Genomic DNA, 23745 nt, shown 5'->3' with positions numbered 1-23745 from the left:
GAAGGACCCAGTTATTAAATACCTAGCAGTAAACATACCCAAGAATTTAACAAAGATTTATGATCATAACTATTTGCCCTTGACAACCAAAATTAAAAATGACTTAAACCGCTGGTCATTGATTCCCATGAATCTGTATAATTTTGGAAGATCCTTACACAAATAAGAATGATCTTTTATTTTCAACAATATGATTCTTCATGTTTTTCGCAAACTTAAATTTTCCAAAACAGCTTTGAAGAAAGAAAAGTGTAAGACTTCTTGAATGCTGAGATTCCAGACTCATTATGATAGCTGTTATCAGTAAAAGTGACGGTAATATTACTGAAAGAAAACAACCGATGTATTCCAGGCGGGCATAAATAAATTACCACTAACAATAAGGAGCGGGATTGAAAGGGTCATACTGTATTTCATTATAGCTGTGATTTTCAAGTCTAAATACTTTTTCTTTTTTAAGACAAAATACAGCAGACATCAAAATATGTGAGCATCTCTATTTTATCTGATTAACCGCACCCGCTGGAATCACAAAATCTGTCAGTCACTAATAATGGGTTATAAAGCTAGAACACTGCAAATATGCAGCAACAGGGCTTGTTATCCCTCTCCTTGTCTCTGTATGTGTTCCACTCAAAGATATACATTTTCACTATTGCCTCCTGAGGGAAGCTATGCAGTTTTATACTCAGAGGAGGAAACTAAAAAAGAAAGAAAGAATAAAGTGGTTTCACACAAGAATATGAATGTGATTTTTGTATCTTTGATTATTCCTTATTCTATGTTTTTTAAACAAGCTTTGTTGTTGTTGTTTTTCTTCTTGTGTTCATGATCTGACCCATGGTTTTTCTTAGCTGCTGTGTTTGAGCAGATAAAGACTGACCTTATTGACCCTGCCAGCTTCCAATGTGAAAATCAGGGCTGGACACAGACATCTACAGAGATTCTTATCAGACCCTAGTGGGCGGGTACAGATGACAACAATTTCATTAGACAGACTTTGCAATCAAGGTAACAAGAAGGTATAAATTGGGTATTACTCATACAGCCAGAGAGAAACTCAAACCCCTTAGCACCTTCTATGCCCCCCCCCAAGACACGTCAAAACAGCAACAAATACGTCATATTGTTGAATAATAGTATGCACTGACATGTCCCAAGCTCTTATTATGCAGTGAGAGAGAAAGTAGCTGAAGCCCTTACACAGTACAGTCAATATAATGCTTGATAAACAAGCTCGCTGTCAGACTGTAAGACTGCGGAGGCAAAGGGAAAAAACTACTACCTGGACGAAAAACACTGAATTCCTTCAAACAAACACCACCAATAGAGAGCACCTTGTCTCTGCTCCAATCAATTACATCCCACTGGACATTATTGGGCAAAGGAAGAGTTCAAAAGGTTTTTGTTTTGTTTTCTGTTCACCTCTACAATGGCAAAATCAAAGAAATTGGTACGCAGTTCAGGTTTCTGTTTTACCTCAATGCAGCTACTTTAGCCTACTTTTTCCTACACGTATTGCCTCATAAACTATTGTCACACATGCACATCAAACTATTACATAGTCAAGTTGGTGTATAAAACTTTTCCCTCTTGATGCAAATTCAACGACAAATGATGTACCAAGGATCACATTGGAGGCAAATCAAGTGGTCAATGATGCAATATTTAGCTAATTAACACACAAAAATTTAATCTACTGCATCTGCTGTATTTAAATTCAAAATCTCTACTTCATATAAATCAGTTTGACACAGACAGACAGACAGACAGACAGACAGATAGTAGGAACAATATAAAGGGCACGGTAACTTTTCACATAATGTTGAATTTAAAATGTGGGATTTGCTTGTTGGTCTCATTATGAGTGACCATGTATGGTTCATACAATGTTTTTCTTTGATAAAGTACTTATAGATGTACAGTCATGTTACACCAATTCACCACCAATAATCACACTCGGGGTTATTTCTACATGCTGTGAGGGTGAGATGGATGGCTTTCAGCTTGTTCAATTTCCAATCTTAACATTAATCTTCACCCTGAAGCCTATTCCCTGCACAGCCAACAACCTTTATTACCTTTGTTATATATTAAGTACATTTAAAGAAAAGTTTATAATCAACTGAAATACTACTTTCCCTGTTTTTCTCATTTTAGGTTGACCATAAATGCTGAGTGCCAGCTGCAGCTACACAACTTTCCAATGGATGAGCACTCATGCCCGCTGATCTTCTCCAGCTGTGAGTACCCCTTGTTGTGTGGAGTGCTTCAGCAAATCCTTTCTGGTTCAAAATCAGAGCCATCTTTATTCGGCCATGATTGTGTCTTATCAAGGAATTTCACTTTGTTCATAGGTCTCACAGCACACAGCCTTTAAGTATAAATATATAAACAGTATGTTTTTTTTTCATATATAAAGAAAAGAAAAAATTTGAAACTGTACAAAGGGTCGTGTTTATATATGCCGACACAATTTCACGGAATGTAGGAGCCTCCTTGCTTCTTTAAAACTTCGAGAAAGCAGATGCTTTTACCCACCTGGCAGAAAAAGATAGATCATTGCGCTGCCAGCCACTATGGAGATGTTGGGCATTTAAGACAGCTGTGCCAGTTAAAAGTGTCATAAACTCACATGGCCATCAATAGCTACGTTTACATGGACAAAAGTAATCGGCCCATCGGAATAAAAATGCATTACGTAAACCCGGCAATCGGAATATGATGATCGGAATGAAATTGTATTCCGAATGAGATGGTGGTTTATGCCGATGGAGAATCCGATCAGCGTGCATGTAAATGCTTGTCAGGATCAAGTTATTCTGAATGTGGCAAACTGAGCCAATTGTGCATGTGCGCCCAACATAAGCGTGACGTATTTCCATGTTGGTTAGTGCCGGAAATACGTCGGGAAGCAAAACTGTCAGGGCTCCTGATACAACCTTTCTGTTTGAAAAAATAAAAGAGCTAAAAAATTTTGCTTACACCTAAACGTTTCAACAATAATTAGAACCTGATGCAAGTCCATCCTGGGTGCTCGGAAGACAAACAAACTGGTATAATACAGCTTTGTTTGCTATTTTCTGTTGTTTAGCAAAGATGGTAGTTCTTCTTCTTCTGTGTTTTTTTAGGGGAATTTGATAACTGTGCATGTCAGGTGTATGTACACACAAATTAGAATCTGATTAATTGATTGTGTGTCTATATAAACTGTACAATCCGATTATTTAATCCAAATACATTTTAATCCAATCGGGAAATTTTGTGCATGTAAACATAGCTACCGTCAATGCTTTGGCATTACCTTCCAGGCTTTTAATGATTACTTTAACCTCTTTATTTTGAGGTGGAATGATAATAACACAAATATTGGTAATGATTGATCAGCAGACATACATAGTGTTGTACCATCTGCTGGCAGTACATCCGAACTATCAGAAAGCAAGATGGCAACAATTGATACAGCTACTGTAATAGCCAGTAGGCCATCCTACAATGCCTCGCAGTAAAGAGAGAGCTTGGTGTGGTCAAATATCAACCTGGTCTACAGTGTTTGAGGTACTTCCTCTTTCTTTTTGTACCTCCGCTGGACATTTCTGAGTCTCTCGGCTCCATTGTTTCTCCTTGTTTGCACATTGCACGCATGCAGAGTATCATACTTCTGGTCACTTGGTGTTGTTATGAACCATTACACGATGAAGTTGGTGTATAAAACTTATACCTCAAACCATGTCACAGTAGGACTATACGATTTTTCAATAACAATATATATCGATCGACAGACGTATATCGATGATAGAAAAAAAGGGTAAATAAAAAGTTCAATAGAATAACAGTTTTCATTCCTTTTGCATTCTAGCCATGTAGATTAATATTGTGCTGGCATAGCTTCTGTTCAACCTCTACACTGCAGACATCTCTATCAACATCTTTGTTGACTCTGCCATAGTCGGTCTCATTACAGATAGGGATGAGTCAGAGTACAGACAATGGCTAGAAGTCTTTGTAGACTTGTCCCAGAAGAAAACAAAGGAACTGGTGGTGAACTTTCGCAGGTGTAGACCCACCTCATTGATAACGGTGAACATCCAGGGAACTACTGTTGAGATAGTGGGTACTTATGTTTTCGCTCATACAGTGTGTGGTGTCAACAGCATCACAACACACCACTCACAAACAGATTTCACTCAGGATCATTCAGATGTCTTGCGAAACCTCTCAAGATCAAAGGTGAGTTGAGAGTAAATAAACATGGTCGATAAAAAAGAATAATGGCAATAGTTTGTTGACTGATTTTAATGGAGAAAAAACATAAAAAGAAGGCGTTGGTTAAAGGAGTAGACAATGCGACCGGGGGCTCTATGTTTGCTGCACTATTTTATGTTTTTTCTCTGTCTGGGTTTCCTTCACCTCGCTTTCTGATTGGCTACACGTCATGTTCAACATTCTACTTGCTCGTTTGTCTTCGGGGAAGACCAGGCCAATCAATCCAACATGTTGAATATAGTATATCCACGATTTGAGGTCAGAGCAGACCCAACATTCTACCTAGCAGACCAGACATGTCAGAAGAGGAAGTTCCAGGCAAAATTGGGTCCGATTATCCTGCCGTGTGAACCAGCCTTAGGAGACTGACTTTATTTCTTTGTTTTATCGGTGGGCAACGTGGGCCTGTTCATAACCGTGGGCTCAGGGCGACCGCACCCTCTGCCCCCCTGCCACCCCTGCCCCCCCTGTCACCCCTGCTTGCTCCACTACAGATGGTCAAACTTGGAAGTTATGGCAGCTGTTGTTTGTGATGGCACCTAAAATTGTTACACCTTTGTGTGTTGTTAGCCATTTTGTGTGGGAATGAATTTACCGGTATTATGATTTAAATCTCTTAATTATATATTTTTTTTTTACAAAAAATACAGAATTTCATTTTAGAAAATGTATTAAAAGGTCTTTTCTTCAGTTTTCTTGTTTCTTGATATCACCTGAATTTTTAAAAATTATTAAAATCGTTTTCAATAAAATTTTTATATGTTTGAAAACCCAATTTTCTGAGCTTTTCTCCTTTTAAATTTTTCCTAATTTTATGATTGTAATAATTGTAATTATTTACACTACTGACTTGTTCTGTTAGTTTCTGCCACGTGTTGCTCACAAGCAACGTTTTAAAGACTTTCAGCCCATCAGACAGGTCCTGCAACAATCCTAGTGCTACTTTGAGCAATGGAACATTAGGATTAAAATGAAGCTCGAGGTGTGGATAATGTAACATCTTCTGTTGCTCTATAGTAGCATCAGAGAGTCATTTTTTTGTAGTTGCGCCCCATGCAGCCTATTAGGGTTTAAAATCTGCTTGCTGGACCACCTTCTCTGTGAAACCATCCCGCTGTGATCCATTAGATATATTTCCTTACCAAAGAACAGTCCACATGTTTCCATGGCAATGTCTCTCTTTCATTTTAAAAAGTACGATTTATTTGTCTTCAGAGTCATTACACCTATTTGGGGTCTGGAGCAATCAGAACACCACACAGATTGTAATTTAGATACAGAAGTAGCTATAAAAGATGAAAACATGTTTTAAAATCTTATTTAAAGCCTGGTTAATATAAGTAGGTATATTATGAAAACTAATTTAATTCATGTTTTATAAAATGAGCTAATATCTAACCTCAACACCTTTATTAATAAAGAAAAATAACAATTGCATTACCTGCATACATTTGACAAACATTAAAGGTGCATAGTGTAAATTTAAAAGTTTAATTTTATTTAATTTCTACTTCAGCACTGGCTCCCCCTAGGGCTGGGCATACTCAGCCGACTGTCCCTCACCCTAATGACCCAGGACTGCCATGCCAGGTTCGGTATGAACCGCATTCCCACCACTGTGGATGACTCTACAGTGGTGGGGCTCATCAGAGACAACAACGAACTGGCCTACAGGGAGGAGGTAAAACACCTGGTGGACTGGTGTGACAAAAACAATCAGATCCAAATGTCAACAAAACAAAGGAGATTGTCGTTGACTTCAGGAAAAATCAGCCAAGTCACACACTGATGCTGATGTGGAGCAAGTCAGCAGCATCAAATTCTTGGAGGTGCAGATCATAGACACATTGATCTGGTCCCTCAACATCTCTGCTCTTGTGAAGAGAACACAGCAGCATCTGCACTTTCTGCATCAAATGAGAGGAGCAAACCTTCCCCTCCCATCCTCACTACTTTCCACAGTGGGACTATAGACCCATTTACTGTTTGTAAACTAAAGTGTGGTACCAGAACAATGGCACTGGCCCAGTGTTATCAAGTTACGTCAGTGCATTATCCATGAAAGATTGTGAAGCTTTCTTTAAAAATTTTGACAAATGGAAACCAGCTTCCAGATCCGTGAACAGTTACTGAATGGAAGCATGACAAGTGGCCCAATATTCAGTGGCCTGATATTTATTTTGTGGAAAAACCTAGAGAGGAGCTACAAGCATATAAATCACTTGATACGTATGACTACATCATTTCCGGACATGTACAGCAGGTGACATTCCATGACTTTGACTCCAGTTTTGTGACCTAATGTCTGAAATCCTCTCCAACCAAAGGCAAGGGCAAAAGACTACGATGTACAAGGATTGGGTCATCATCAGGGGTTTCTTGGGAAATCAAAGAGTAGACAGATAACCTTACCTGATATAAAATGAGCACCGCAGACACTTGCATTTCTGACTGTCTTCATTCCAATCCACCCGCATGATACCGTGAAGCCAATGCCGCTTCAGTACCTCTGAAATGGTTGATTACTCCTTGGAATGCGACAGAACTCAATTCCTTTATCAGAATATCGGTTCGTACAACCATAAACGCAACAACCTGACATAATAATGCCAGAGGTGATAATTGTTTGCTGTTTAATTTAGTCCTGCTTCCTCCTATGTTGGACAAACAATGGGTATCCATTATCTGTAGGCTAGTCCTCTGTTGCTGTGATACACACGCAACTTACTGATGATGTAGACTGTAAATGGGTATCTAGAGAACCATTTACAGCCTGCGACCAGCTGTATCACTGTCTGGTCTGGGGTCTGCAATGCCTCAGACTGGAAATGTGTAGAGAGAGTGGTGAGGGCAGCGGAGAGAATCATTGGGACAACGTTTCCCTTCATCCATGACACTGCTCGCAGATGTTGCCTGACCAGGGCTCAGGCAACCATAAAAGACCTCTTGTAGGGGGGTCAGTAGATTCAAATGCATAACCACCAGATTCCACAACATCTTCATTCTGCATGTCATAAGACTGCAAAACTCCCAATGATCCCATCCTCCCATACGTACAAAAGAGGTCACTTTACATGGACACTGTGAACTCAATTACACTGAGTATATGTATTATCATACTATCATGTTCAATGTTGAAATACATTCTGCTGCTACATATACTTGCACTATTCATATTGTCTTACACATGACATTTCTGTACATATAAAACGTCTTTTTTTGGTTTGATGCTACATTCCTGACAAACGTCACCATATTTTTATTAGTTTCAAAATGTATAATCATATGGTCCATTGATTTTTGCAATACAGTACATCCTGTTGCTACATATACTTGTACTATTTATATTGTCTTACAGATAACTTTCCTGTAAATATAAAATGTGTTTTTGATTTGCTGCTATATTCCAGACAAATACTTATATTTATAATGTCTGTCTTTTGTCTTCTGTTTTTTTTTTTTTTGGAGCTTTGCAACAAATCTTTGCTCACATGTACAATGTGAATGCTCAGTTTAATGGCAATAGAGTCTGTTTTCTATCTTCAGTTTTCGAACAGAGAACTAAAGGTTTGGTGTCAAACCTGAAAATTTCGTCCACCTCAACAAAAACCTTATTTCCACCCAATAAAAGGTAACCCTAGAGCACTGGGGTGCAGCCATCACGTTTCAATGTGGATTTGGTACTTTTCTGGTTATGTTTAGTGTTTCTTTAGAATTTGTTGCCCAAAAGATTAAGTTTGGCTCCATCAGGCCATAAGTATCGCCATAGACATTCTATCACCTATAGTTTTTTTGTTTGTTTTGTTTTAGATTTTAGGCCTGCGCGTTTTCTTTCGAGAAACAAATCTTAGATATTGCAACCCTACTCATTTTTACAGAAATACGAAGAATGCAGGAGGTTGTTGTCACATGTAAAATACTACCAGTAGTTACTAGAAACGCCTGCAGCTCCTTTAGTGCTGCTGTCACACTTTTTGCAACCCCCCGAGCAGTTTCTGTCAGACTATGGAGAACTATTTTTATTCTGGGGAATGTCACTATTTTCCTATATTTCCTCCAAACACTGGAGACTGTCTTTATTGGGCCATAGTATTGTAACGTTCTGTTGTGGTTTAGGTTATTTTCAGTTAGTCAACTTTTCTGTTTTAGGATTTATTTCTTTGTTGTGCTGTTTTTGATTTGTGCTTAGTCTGTTTTTAGTCATCTAGTCTTGGTTATTATTTATGTCAGCTCCTGTCCATTAGTCTTGGTCTTACTTTCTTAGGGTTTTTCTTTATTAGTCTGTATGTTCCTCCTATTGCTTTCACCTGTTTTGGTTAATTGGTCCCGCCCTGCTCACCTGTTCCATCCTCCTATTTAAGCCTGCCTTAGTTGTTTGTGTGTTGCCAGAACGTCTTGTGTTTATCCCTCTCGCCAGCCTGCGGTAAGCTCTTTCCAGCCCCTGATTATTTTTGTATTCAACCTGCCTGTCTGTCAGTCCGTGCCTGTTCTGTTTTTTGCCTTCCAGTTTTTTGAGTCTGCCTTTTGCCACCTGGATTTTGTTAATAAACCCCTTTTTTAAGCTCCAGCTCTGTGTCCGGCTTACTTTTGGGTTCTTTCATCACAAAACATTACAAGTATGAATATATATAATGCTTTTGTACCCTTCTTCTAACAGATTAAAAAAAAGTTAGATAATTTTGACCCTGTGTAATGTCACTGTAAACTATGGCCTTAGATCTCCAGGATTACTGAACTTTAGATGAGGACCAATTAACACTGAATACAGGAATTTTAAATGAGTTTTAACAAAGTACTAATTTTAGAGAGTGTGCATTTATGCAGCAGGTTATTCCAGATTTTTAACCCCCACCCCCACCTTTACAGATTTGTTTGCTGTTTAGTTGAATTGTACAAGATAAATGCCTCACTGGTAGAAAAGGTTTCGTAATAACTTTTCTGGGTGTTTTTTTTTTTTTTTGGGTCTCAAAAATGTGAAATGTTAACAGGGTCAAGCACGTTTGAGTGCTAGTGTGCAGTTAAGTTTATGCTCTGTGTCTGACCCAGTTTCAGGAAAATTAGTCACTTTCTGAAACCGTCGCCACTAATTGTGATAATGTCAAATCTCTTTGCCATCTCTGATTTTACAGGATTATACTCAACAAGACTATACATGTGAATGTAACATTTGGTTTACTCATTACCCTTCCTGATGGTTATGTAGCTTTAAAATTTTGCTTAGAAATCATAATTCTTCCCACAAATTTACCAATAGGGCTTTCTGTGGGGAGTGGTGGCCTTGTGGTTAGAGCGGTGTGTGTGCGCTCTGAGAAGGCTGCAAGTACTGATTCAAAACCCGCAGACCACTATGGGTCCCAGAGCAAGACCCTTAATTGCTTCTCAGGTTGCTCCCCAGGTGCTGTGAAAAAAGGGAGCTGCCCACTGTTCCTTAATGGATGGGTTAAATACTTTCTTTCTGCAAATTACCTGCTCAATATTCAGAACAACTATCACGTGAGTGTAGCAATGAGCTAATTAAAAAGTTTCTCTCATTATTATTAACTGGTCGTAGATTGTATTTGATTTCATGAATTGAACAATATTAAACGTGAATTCATTGAGCCCGTCCGTCCATCTTCTTCTGCTTATCCGGGGTCGGGTCGCGGGGGTAGCAGCTTCAGTAGGGAGGCCCAGACGTCCCTCTCCCCAGCCACTTGGGCCAGCTCCTCAGGAGGAATCCCAAGGCGTTCCCAGGCCAGCTGGGAGACATAGTCTCTCCAGCGTGTCCCATGAAAATATTCATGTTGCTGTTAATTTAAAAGCGATTACATTACATTTCTATCAAGCAGCATTATAATTTAGTTAGTGTTTCTACTAGAGATGCTGATGTCCCTGCTAAAGGCAGGGCACAAATTTGGCAAGCACAGCAGAAATCATTAACCCATCATTAACCTGACATGATCAATTGTAAAAACACTCCAAGGCTCGGTTTGCATTGTGTGAAGGTTAAGCCCCTCATCAAGACTGATTCACTACAATACTGAACCAAAGCTTTCGTTTAATTTGCTTTTCTTCTCCTTTTGTCTTCATTCCAGGCTGGTTTCTCATTAGCAAGCCTCCAGCTTAAGTTAAATGTATCTCAGGTTCTATGTGCATGGGGTATCAGTCATTAGGATGTGCCATGTTGTGCCAAGGGTCACATACACACATGCTCTCGTTTAATTCCAGACGGATACTCACAAGATGAGATGATTTACAAATGGAGGAAGAACTCTGTGGAAGCGGCTGACCAGAAATCCTGGCGCCTGTACCAGTTTGATTTCATGGGCCTGAGAAACACCACAGGCATAATAAAGACGACAGCAGGTAAAGTCCAACAAATTATCCTTCACTTACAACACTTTTGGCTATGGCAAATGTATATGGGTTTTGTAAAATTTAATATATATATGTATACATATTTATTTATTTATATATATATATATATATATATATATATATATATATATATATATATATATATATATATATATATATATATGTATGTCTATGTTCAGATAACTTCAAATGTTCCATCAGATTATTTTCATGCAAAGTTTAAAATTCTCACAATTGGGGCATGCTGGTGGCACAGCGGGTAGTGCGACCCATGTACAGAGGCTTTAGTCCTTGATGCAGTCGACCCGGGTTTGACTCCGACCAGTGGTCCTCTGCCGCGTGACTCACCCCCCTTCCTGTCAGCCTACTGTGTTAAAAAGTGAGCCACTGGAGCGGTGAAAAAGCTAAAAAAAATGCTCACAATTATTCTTTTTTTCTAAATCAGTTCTTTAACTATTTAAAGATTTTAATAGGGGATTTGCTTCTGCCCCTCTAAATCCTGTGTTTGATCCAGAAACTGATCCAGAAACGTCCAGACACACTTGAACCCCTGTCGCGTTTCTGGGTTTAGTTTGTACATAGGAAGGCACGATGCCAAAGGGAACTAATGGTCTGGAATCGCCTGATCATGCAATTAACTCTAGCAAACTGAAGTTGTTCACCAGATAAGACAGGATAGTAATTATTTGACCACTAGAGGGCTTCAGTGTAAAAAAAGAAATGATATGGTGAGATCACCGCACCCCGAGGCAACTGAACCCTGTCAATTACAAATACCTGATCCTGATAGACATGCATATCTAGAATAGGCATGGATCATAAGTGACACACATACATCAAGGATGTATGTGTGTCACTGAGGCTTGATGTTCCACAGAATCAATTTTCAGTTCCTCACGCTTAGCCCCATGTACCCCTATATTTCAATTTGTCAGCACACAAGGCAGAATAGGAAACAATGTAACAGCAATGTTAGGTTCTGATCAAATAATTCACCAGATACTTTTCTGTAAGAGGGATGCACATCTGGCTGCAACACCACACAGCTCAAATTCTGCATGAAGAAAAAGATGCATCAACCTGCAAGTTCAAATTTACAATTGTGAAAATGACAACAACAGCTTGTGGAAGAGAAAGTACAAGATTTATTCATGTGTCTTTAGAAAACAGCTGACAGTTCACTCCTAGTTTTGCCCTGTGTTGAGTTGATTTGAGTAGTTTAATCACAGGGGGATAATGAGCCTAAAAACTCATGATTATTGCTAACTTAGCCTTCCTTACATATTATAATATAATCCCATTCCTTCATGTTGCAGTTTACAGGCTGGTCCTCAGCAACATGTTTTTAATGTTGAATATAACTATTCAGTGCTGTGTTTATTTTAGCTCTCAAGGCTCTGAGTGTAAATAAAACATTTACTGGAAGATTCACAGATAAAAAGGCCTGCCAACCTTGTACATTTACAATTTGGAAAATGGACTGGGTGAGCTGCAGGGTTAGCCTGGGCGTGGCTCTCTCATATTAATTCAATACAGTTAATTTATCCAACAGAAGGAATATCCTATCTGGTCGTTTTGTAGAGTAAACCAGTCCTGTAAATACACCCACCATTAAATAATTTAAAAAGTAAATAAAATATGTAGCTTGTTTCTATTGACATCCATAGATTCTATTCAGTTTGTTATGTTCAACTTGAAGTATTTGCAGGAACTTATTGGTTCTTTTAAAGAAGCTTATCACAAATAATAAGGAAAGTTGTGTTTGGTCGATTATTGAGAAGATTTAGTTTGTCATGGGTGCAACCCTCATACTCAACACTGCTGCCCAAACCTCAAAACCATTTACCTTACAAATACGGTACCAATTCATGCACAATTAACAGACTCTCTCATGGTATGATTTTCATTTCATGCAAAGATTGTTGCAATCAAGAAATATTCAACCAAACACAAATTTAATTTATTTTTGTCCTAAATTTTGTTGTTTTGAAAGGAGACATCAGATTTTTATTTGCCAATTCTGATACTATTTTGTGTTTTTAAACACAGGTGACTATGTGGTGATGACTGTATATTTTGACTTGAGCAGAAGAATGGGCTACTTTACCATCCAGACTTACATCCCCTGCATACTCACCGTGGTTCTCTCCTGGGTGTCCTTCTGGATCAAAAAGGATGCCACTCCAGCCAGAACAGCTTTAGGTATTCTGAGTTCTGCAACCTATTTTCAAATTTGACACATGCATCATGTCATATCACAGTTGTTGTTTTGTTCGCTGTATTTGCTTTGTCTATGTTCACCGACGCTGCTTAGACATTTAGCACTTGAGTCATTCATTGTCCTCCTTCTGTCTTGTTATGCCTTTTCTTGTGCATGCTCTCTCTGTTGTTGTCCAGACCACTGGCATTTATCAAGGTAAATAATTTCACATGTTCAATGTTTTAATTTAATATATTCTTCATATAGTAAATTTGGGACCTGTTTCCTGCATTCATCTGCAACTGTTCAAAATGTGAATGAGTGTGAGACCGTTCACACAGCTGTTTTCAAGGATAAAAGGCAAACGGATCCATTAGCTAGTGCCAAAATCTGTGTTGTGTTGTTGTCTCTTGATGCCGTGGTGTCTGTCTCTGTAAATGCTGTTATCATTCATACATGCAGGCCCTAGAAAAACTAGGAAAATCCGATGAAGAATTTGGCGCTGTCCTGGGTTTTAAGAGACAAATTAGCATCCAGGTGCTGGTAATCAAATGCACTCAATTAAATGATCATCAACAAGTGTGACTAACTCCATACCAGCAGGAGTTTCTGCAGCTTAATGATATGGAGCATACAGGTGTGTGCTGAAAAAATTGCAGGAAGAAAAAACATTCACATTGAGCTTGGAGAAGAAATAGTTCCTGCCCATCGACCTGGAAAGGGTGAAAAGGCTGAATGTTTAAATTCCTGAGTTAAATATCATGGTTTGTTTGAAATAGTTACCAGGAGCAAACCTATTCTCTCTTTAACGAATATGGCAGTACAGCTTAGGTGTGTAAATTGCACCTAAATGAATCATAAGACTGAAACTATGTCCTTTGGACAGCTGAGACCATAATAGAGATTTCATACAACATATCAGCACAAACCTTTCGTAACAACAAGGGATGGGTACCGAATTCAGTACAATTCTAGGTACTGACTGAATCCTGTTCGATACTACCGAGGACCGATTCACGTAAAATGGAACAATACCAAGTTTCGGTAATTGATCTATCATTTTGACATTGAGGGAGTGGAAGAGTGGGCAATTTTCCATGCCAGACACAAACACAGCATTTCACGCACAACAGTGTAATGGCATAAGTAGCCGCTGGTCCAGTCAACAAAGCAAGCATGGCTGATAGAAAGCAGTCATAAGTATGGCCCCACTTTTCAAAATGTGCTGCAGAGTACGCTCGCTGCAATATTTGTGATGTGAAGTGCAAGGCCAGTGGCAGGAATACTTCTATTCTGAGGAAGCACCTGGTCATTGCTACCAATTTAGCAAATTTTTTGCTGTATTTAGCGACTTCACAAACCCTTCCAGCAACCTTTTTTCAAAAAAGCGACTAGAACAAAATCTTGCGACTTTCTTCTGTATTATTGGTGACTGTCTGGGAAAGCACTAATCATTCTGCAGTTATTGTCTTGAGGCAGCAGCGAGTGCTGCCTTGAGCCTCTTCCCACTTCTTGCTTCAGTCTTGTATTGAAGCCCGCCTGTAGTCAGAGCAAAGAGGATAGTCTCTCTGTTCTCTGATCGCAAATGTATACCACTTTGTAATCCAGGGCGGAATACATAATGTATATTTAAAAATATCATGTTTTTTAATATAGTGTTGTTTTCTACTCGGAAACTGTTGCACTAAAATAATTCCCTGAATTGTATTCACCCGCTGCTTCAATCCCGTATTCACCTCGTTCACTCTCTGTGCCTCTAATAATAGGGGGTTTTCAGTGACGTCACTGGCCAGCTTCCGGTCCGCCATCTTGGGTGTCATATTATCATATCATATCGCGAATGGATAAGTACGCCAGCACGCTAGAGCCACCAGATAAGGACGTATATCTGAGGAAATGTTCCGTGATCGACCATATGGACCCCTATGCCCTCCGCGGTGCCTTGTTTAGCAGTAATCTAGATGATTGGCCAAATGTAGAGCACGGCGACACAGTGCATTACCTGGTGTTCGGTGAAAACCCTCTGCACAGTCTTGAGGAAATGAGAGCTTACAAGGATCTAGAGGCTCACAACCAGTTCACATCTGGTTGGGTACGAGATGTAGAAGTTATGTACATGAAGGCAATCGCCATCATACGTGGACGGGTGAGTTTTAATAAGATGGTAAAAATGTAAACAATCCGACGCAAATGCGTGACAGCTTCTGCGGTGGCTGACGGCCGGCGGTGCGCGAAGGCACTTGGCTGCAGGGCCGATCGACGCCGCTCGCGGCTTTAATTATTTAAGCAGAACAATGACCAGTGCAAAATTAAGTTGTATTTACAGTTTTTACTACCCGGAAGTAGCGCGGACGTCACTTTGCATATCAGACGTCTTCGGCTACCTTGTTTGTGGTGTGAGCGCCTATACTTCATAAAAGTTCCAAAGCTACAAATCCTTGGAGTCTCATGTGCAGTTTACGGATGGATGGGTTCAGGCGCTGCAGATCATAAAGCCAGCAAACAGTGGAAACACAGTAACTCGTACAAAGGTAAGCTGCACTCAGACGGGCTCTGGCACCTGCTAACCGTTAGCGCTAACAACCACTCACGCATGTAATGTACTTTTAACTAGCTGCTATGTGTTTCAAAGGTTTAGAACACACTCTCATTGACATCGGGATACTGTGGAAAGTTATGTTCGGTCGACTTACAGCCGCGATCCAAGCGAGCCGACGACTCCGTGGTTGCGCCTCCAGGCAGGAAAGCGGTGGAAAATTAATCTGTTTCTATCTTTTTCCCATGGCGATCATGTGTTGCGCTGTTACAGCCCACAATACAGCAACGGTTTACCTTGGTTGAAATCAAGTTAAGGTGAAATTAATCAAATTAAAACATGGCTGAGAGGGAGTACAGTACGCGGTAGTCAAGTAGTCTGAGTAGCGGCGGCAGAGGCAGTCAACATGACGCCCAAGCCCTATTATTAATATATTCTTACATGTTTTAAATGCTTAACAGTTAATTACCTGTGACAAAGTGAGCACCGCAGACTCTGGCGTATTCCAGCTTAACACCGTCCAAATCGGACCTGGATATCCGTGTCAGCCATAGGTGACGGTGTTGTTCAGAGAGCTGTTTGGTTTTTTCACATTGATTCACAATTACGGCTGGTAGGCGATAGAAAGAGCGTTGTTCTCCACCTCCACGGGCCGTGCAACCAACCATTAAACACATTTTCCCCATTGTTCACTTTCAATACTGCCTAAGGCGTCATACAATGCAGGTCAACGGTGCAAAACGACTGCCACCCAATATGGCGGACGCGCTGAGTAGTCACGTGAGCGTGACGTCACCTGAAAACCCCCTATTGTTGTTTTGGTAAAACTGTGTTTTATACCTTGTGGATTGAGACAATGTATTGAAATTCATAAATTATTTTATAAGGTTAATTTGTAGCTCCAAACAAATTTAGATATTGAGAAATGAATATGTTAAATAGAAAAAAGGGATTTTATTATTAAACTAACATTTATTACTACATAAACACACAAAAGTACTGAAAATAGGTACCGTTGAGTTCCGGTATCAATTCCCAGGTACCGGGTATCGGTACCGCATCAGTTCAAATGTGAAAGGTACCCATTCCTAAACAGAACCTTCCTGATATTGAGTCAAACTCCTCTGTATGCCAAAGTGTTCTAGTCTATCTGTCCAACAGCTGATTAAGTTGCTTGAATTGCATAGAAGTTTGAGAAAGCTGTGCCTGGATGCACACCTGGAAATAAAGAAGAGAGAGGCAGAATTTCTTCACAATTATATTCAATTTAGTTCAAGAAACTTAATTGTCCCAGTGCAGTTACAAACACTACTATAAGTAATATAAATAAGGGAAATTCACCAAACTACAGTGTTAGAGACACATTTTGGGGGACTGTTATAAGATTGTAGTTATCGCCTCAAAATTAATCCGGCATGTGACTGAACTATTTAGCCGATGTTGTATTTGGTTTACCATGATGTTTCTGACAATCATTAAAGCTTTGTTTTCTGTACATTGGGTTTTATTTCTGTTACATTTGTGTTAGGCTTTTTGCCCTTGGTTAGATAGTTTCTGTTGTATCTCAGTTCACCCTATTGGTCTCCATTCCTCAGTCTCCCTGTGCACCTGCATTCAGTGTCCTTCTCCACTTGTCCCTCAGTATATATATGCTCATCGGTTATCATTTTGCCCCGCTAGACTATTCTTTTGTTCTACTCTTTTTCCTGTTATTATTCCAAAATACCATTCAGTTCATCATGACACTCCTAAGATCCTATCTGTGCTTTGGACATACTCCAAACATATGATGTTGAGATCTTACCTTCTAAACTGCTACTGGAGTAGATGGAGCATACTTGTGGGGGTTCTAAGTTGGTGTTGGCACCACAAAGTTTCAGACCTAAGCGCTTTCAAATGATATACCACCTGTAGCCTACTCAATCCTCTAACTATTTGACAAAAAGTCCAAAAAAAGGTGAAACGTAACTGTACTATTAATTACCGACTGTATTTTATGTCAGTTATTTAATACACTAGGCTCTGATACCATTTATTGAAGAAAAAATGTAATTCCATAGTGCAGTCTATGTCTTTAAGTCTACTTAAAGACGTTAGTCAAGATAGATGCTTCTGTGACACTCACCCGCTGCTCACACTATAGCAAAATCTTAAAATGTGTGCCACAGTACTGGCAGAAAGGAGGTGAGGGTAATCACAGGGGCAGCAGAAAGATAAAGGAAAAGTGTGAAATGCCAGCCTGAAATAGATGAGGCTAGCTAGTTACCATGGGAACATCAATGAAACAGTAACAGATGTTTTCTTTTTCTTTTCTTTTTTTCTGGCCGGTTTTAAAACTCATGAAGGAGAGGAGGAGAAAACAAATTAATTGCTGCCTAGAAGCCACAGTATGTCAAAAAAGCTTACCAAGATTTATAAATAGGTAATTTATAACATTTGTTGTTTTAAATTCACCTAAATTTTATTTTTATCTTTAGCAATTAGACAGACAAGCTTTCAAGTATATTTTGAATTGGGTTGTTCCATATTCCTAGAAATGCCGAGGAAAAATAAGCATGGAGTTTCGGACCTAATGCACAAAAAATATCTTTAGTATTGGGGTCAGTTTTTTTTCCCCTTGCTGAATAAATGAACTCATTTTAATGGTTGATTTTTCCTTAGTTTTTATGTAAGATTATGCTTTTGTATCAAAATGTATTATTTGAGAGACCTTTTTTTTTTTCTCTTTCAGGAATAACCACAGTCCTTACCATGACCACGCTCAGTAGTGTGGCCAGGACATCCTTACCCAGAGTGTCTTATGTCACCGCCATGGACCTTTTCGTCACCGTTTGCTTCCTGTTTGTCTTTGCTGCCTTGATGGAATATGCAACGTTAAATTACTACTCGTACACTATTCAAAGACCCAGCTGCATGGAACCTAAAAGGCTGGTAGGTTCGGTTTGAATGTGCTTTTATTGTGTGTCTGTCAACTGTTTATTCTACAGTATTTAACAAACAGCTGAGGAAGTTCATGTTAAAACAATAGAAATTAAGACTGGTAACATGCTTAGAATTCTTGTTGTATATTATAGGAGAGGCTTTCCTGTAATAGGAGTTTATTATAACAGGATTGAAGTTAGAAAGGTGTCAGGGTTGAGAATATAGGTGCTTTTAACAAGACATTTACTGTAATTGGGACCGTTTTTTTTCACTGTGTATTAAGAGCCTTGCTGCACACATTATGACCTATGTATCCAACCTTTAACTTTTCTCAGTAGTGGTTGTGGGGGTGACAGATCTAAAAAGGAACCCAGTTAACTCCATAGATACACTATCCAGGTCATTCTTGGAGATTAGTCAGGTGAGCTGAGTGTCTCACCTGACTTCATATCACTGTAGGGTAACCCAGCCACCCTACAGCAGAAGTTAATTTGAACTGTTTTTGTGCATATCAAAGATCTCGTTCTTTCAGTCATGATCCACATCTCATGACCATAGTAACATGGACAGAACGCAGACGCTGGTCCCCAACCCTGAGAAAGGACAAACACCTAACGCAACTTATAAAAATCTTATTTAGAGCCGCTTTATGTTTTTGTAGATCTAGAGAAAGCATATGACAACATGCAGAGAGAGGAGCTGTGGTCTTGTAAGAGGAAGTCTGAAGAAGCAGAGAAGTATCTTAGAGCGGTGCAGAACATGTACGAGAGCTGTGAAGCAGAGAGAGCAGGTGGAGGATTTTTAAGTCCAGAGCAAATGTTCAGTGTGGAAAAGAGTTAAAGAAATATGTCTAAACAGGTTGAAACTGGTGGAGAGAAGTGTCAGATGTCTTGTCTGGCAAAAGAGTATCAGAGAGAATGAAAGGAAAGGTGCTCAAGATGGTGGTGAGACTAGCGGTGTTGTCTGGTTTAGATACAATGGCATTGGGGAGGAGAAAAGAACACATCATCTCCAGTCCCCCCCCCAACACTCGACCCGTTCCAGTTTGCCTACCGGTGGAACTGCTCCACTGAGGACGCCATCTCCTCCGCTATTCACCTGAGCCTGGCACACCTGGAGGAGAAGAACACCCATGTGCGGATGCTGTTCCTGGACTTCAGTTTAGTGTTCAACATCATCATCCCACAGCATCTGGTGGGAAAACTGGAACATCTGGGCTTCAGCACACCCCTTCGCAACTGGCTGCTAGACTTCCTCACCAACAGACCTCAGTCAGTCTGGGTCGGACAGAACACCTCTGATGTCATCACTCTCAGCACGGGCTCCCCTCAGGGCTGCGTCCTGAGCCCCCTGCTGTTCACTCTGATGACACACTACTGCGTCCCCAGGTTCACCACCAATCACATCGTGAAGTTTGCAGACGACAAGACGGTGGTGGGCCTGATCAGCGACGACAACGACCAGGACTACAGAGAGGAGGTGGAGCAACTGGTGGACTGGTGCAGAGACAACAGCCTGATCCTGAACATAGAGAAGACGAAGGAGATCATCGTCGACTTCAGGAAGAACCGCCCCCACCACGCTCCACTGCTCATCAACAGCTCAGCTGTGGAGGTGGTCAGCAGCACCAAGTTCCTGGGGGTGCACATCATGGACAACCTCACCTGGACTGTGAACACCACGTCACTGGTCAAGAAGACACAGAAGCGCTTGCACTTACTGCGGAGGATGAGGAGAGCCCACCTGCCCTTGCCCAACCTCACGATTTTCTACAGAAGCACCATAGAGAGCATTGTAATCAGCTGTCTCTCTGTGTGGTGTGGAGGCTACAGCGCCTCCGACTGGAGGAACGTGAGGAGAGTGGTGAGGACAGCAGAAGGGATCATCGGGGCTCCTCTCCCCTCCATTAAGGACATTTCGTTCCAGCGCTGCGTGTCCCGAGCCCATAACATCATCAGAGACCCCTCACATCCCCACCATGGACTGTTCTCCCTGCTGCCCACTGGGAAGAGGTTCCGCAGCATCCGCTGCAGGTCCACCAGGTTCTGCAACAGCTTTTTCCCCGCTGCCATCACACTGTTGAACTGTTGAACTCTAAACTGGACTCTGCATCACACATGCACAGAATTGAACATTATGGCCATTTCACAACATTATCTTGCACTGCCAACATTGCTGAACTTTTACAATCCATTTAAATGTAAAAGTACACAACTGAACGATTATTGCATTTTTGCACCATTATTACCTTGCACTGCCAACATTGAACTTTTCAAATTAATTCCTTTTTGCACCACTATTTTTGCACTATAAACATTGTGGAACATTCTTCTGCACACTTTTTTAAAAACTGTTTTTCTCCTGCACTGTTACATTCTTATCACTGCTGTGCTTTATATTGTAATGTTATTTTATTTCAATTGCAATCTTATTACATTGTCGTCAGCTGTATGCAACAAAATTACATTTTGTATGCACTCTGTACATACAAAATTACAATAAAGTTTGTCTAAGACTAAGCTGTGGGTTGCAGAGACAAAGATGTTAAGGTTCTCTTTGGAAGTGACGAGGATGGATCGGATCAGGAATGAGGACATCAGAGGAACAGCTTATGTTAGATGTTTTGAAGATAAAGCCAGCGAAGCCAGACTGAGATAGTTTGGACATGTACAGAGGAGGGATAGTGAGTATGCCAGGCAGGAGGCCTAGAGGAAGACCAAAGAGGAGATTTATGGATGGAGTGAAGGAGCAAATGAAGGTAGCTGGCGTGAGAGAAGAAGATGCAGAAGATAGGATTAGATGGAGACAGATGTCTTGCTGTGGTGATCCCTGAAAGGGAAAAGCCAAACATACAACAAGAAGACTTATTAGCTCGCAGACTTCCACTTGTAATGTCACACAACACAAATTATCCCCTCATCCACCCAGACAACCCCTCTTCCACCACAATTAGACCCTGCCAAATTAGGAGACAGAGGGTCTACATCGTAGCATTTTATACCATTAGTGCAGTTTGTAATTTATCATCTTGTCAGTGTCAGTGTCTAGAATGCATTCCAAATTGTAAGATTTCCTCTTTTAGGATAACTACAGACTACAGCAAGCCGTATTCACTGAGGTTTTCCAGCGCAATCTAACAGATGCAACTTCTTGTTGCCGCAATATCACATAATACCCTTCAGTCAAGATCGAATGCAATGCAAAATTATAATGGGCAAAATTTACAATTTGCATATGTCCTTCATTAAAGCCAGATTATACACACATACGCGTGCACACACACAGACAGACACACACACACATTTTATTATCTGCAAAGCACTTAATCTGATTCTTTACTATATGTTGTTTTTCAGAACTTCTCCATCCTGGACGTGAGACCTCCTCCACACACCGTCATTGCTTTAAACAACTCATTGTATTGGCAGGAGTTTGAAGACGCTTGTGTCTATGAATGTCTGGATGGAAAAGACTGCCAGAGTTTCTTTTGCTGCTTTGAAGAATGTAAAGGAGGTGCATGGAGAAAAGGAAGAGTGCACATAGATCTACTTGAACTGGATACGTACTCACGTGTGTTTTTCCCCACATCCTTCTTGCTCTTCAACATTGTGTACTGGGTAGGCTATCTCTACCTTTAGTACAATATGTAGAGCAGTTTTTGGAATCAAAGGTCAGAAAGCAGGGTTACATAACGAATTTTAGTCATGATGTAAGGTACTGTAACAGCAAATAAGCTCTTCCCTGTGGTTGCTGAACGATTTACCTGGAAACGAAAACATCAAGAGGACAGCGTGCATCTGCAGGCAGAGATTTCTGCTGTGGCGACTTTAGGCACAAGAGTACAACTCTGCTGAGTTTTCCTTTGTATGCTGTACTCAGCTGTGCAAACTCCGAGAGGACTAAGGACAAACAAGCAGCGTGCTGTGCACTGGGATAGCTAAAGCTGTAGGACAACTGTTATCCAGCCATCAGTCAAATCTAACTGATGAAAATCCAAGGACGCTCAAACCATTCCTAGTGCCTTCCTTTGGAGGGGTAGATACTATCCGTAACAATAATCAGGGAATATTATTTATAGAATAGAACAGAAGAGCCTGGCTTTGACTGGTTATCATTACAAGCTTAGAGTTACGTTTATATGGCAGCCACGTCTTACTCTAAACTTATTATTTAAATACCTTCATCATGACGTTCAGCTATTCGATGTGACTAGGTATGGGGCATTTCTGCTATCAGGGTACCCCAACATTTTAAATAGTAGCTGTTCTAAAACCACTTATTTGGTTTAAAATCCTTTTAATGAGATGCCAGAGAAAGTGCTAGAGTAAGTGGAGTTTTCTCCAGCTGTATGGAGCATAGAATAATGCAACACTCCCCCTCCCCCACCTGTTACTGCACACTGCAGTTCAGCTGGCTGAAAGAAGCCTTCTACATTTTTCCCTTGCCTACAACAAAGACAAACTCGACTGTTTAGAAATATTTATGGTCTTGAAAAATGCTATGTGTGAAAACTTAATCGATTTAAGTTAAAAGCAGATAGTCCATATACCAGCAAATATCAACTTGTTATACTTGTGTTAATCTATAAAGAGCAGGACGAGAGTAGGTGCAGTGCTCTGTACAAGAAGCACTTGGAAATAACAGAAACATTTAGTGGGTGTTTATTCTATATAACTGTAATAGACAACACTAGCAAATGTTTGAATAATTGTTGCTTTTTTATTTATGTCAGTTGTATCCTGTCCACATTTTTCTTTACATTCTTTGTGTTTATACAATGTTGTTTTTTTTTAACAGTTTTACTCAAGGTTGCAATCCGTGCCTATAACTAGATGTGACCATTTCCTTCATCTTTCATTCTTGTTACTGATTTGGTGTAACACAAAAACCTGTTTTGGGGACAGGAACTCTTGAAATAAACTTTAAATGCATAATTTATATTTTTGTTTGTTACTGTTGATTTTTGTTTCTATGGTGAGGCTAAAAAAAGTTAGTTTCTTATTTGCTGTAAATAACGCTTTAAATGATTCAACTTGCACCAATGGAAAGCAAAACTGGACTCTCCCAGGGAGGTACTGGAACCTAATGGCCAAGACTAACCCACATTCTTACCTTTACTCCCATCTCAGAATTATTTCTACAAAAAGTGTTTATCTATACATTATTTGAGAAACCCTTTAAACCACTGTCACTACATTTGATGTTTACTTACATAGAAATGTGTGAATACTTAACAAAGATTGTAGTCTGCAAAAATGACATTCCCATGGCAAACACCAACTGCAAGATGTATTCTGCCAGAGCTGCTCTCTTTGTTTTGGGGGTGGGGGGGGGGGGGGGGGTTAGACTATGTTACTGATGTACCAGCTTGTTTTAAAACCATACATGCAGCTAGAGGATCTTTGTCATGAACGAGGTTGTGTTTTTAACATGGCTGAATGTTTTTGGTTTGGGCATTGTGTAG

At 40.1% G+C, this 23745-nt stretch overlaps 1 protein-coding gene across 1 annotated transcript in view; it reads left to right on the top strand.

Moving 5' to 3' along the window:
• Positions 1–23335, top strand: part of LOC105925430 (gamma-aminobutyric acid type A receptor subunit gamma3) — a 76825-nt gene extending 53490 nt beyond the window's left edge. The window contains exons 5-9 of the mRNA XM_012861280.3: positions 2161–2243; positions 10474–10611; positions 12673–12825; positions 18091–18290; positions 21638–23335. Of these exons, the coding sequence (XP_012716734.1) occupies positions 2161–2243; positions 10474–10611; positions 12673–12825; positions 18091–18290; positions 21638–21919 (856 nt within the window). The 3' untranslated portion in view covers positions 21920–23335. The remainder of the gene's footprint in view (positions 1–2160; positions 2244–10473; positions 10612–12672; positions 12826–18090; positions 18291–21637) is intronic.
• Positions 23336–23745: the final 410 nt, after the last annotated feature.

The sequence above is a fragment of the Fundulus heteroclitus genome, chromosome 9, assembly GCF_011125445.2.
Source record: "Fundulus heteroclitus isolate FHET01 chromosome 9, MU-UCD_Fhet_4.1, whole genome shotgun sequence".
NCBI classification, from domain to species: Eukaryota; Metazoa; Chordata; class Actinopteri; order Cyprinodontiformes; family Fundulidae; genus Fundulus; species Fundulus heteroclitus.
Note: the sequence above shows the minus strand (reverse complement) of the source record. Positions and strands in the feature narration are given on the sequence as shown.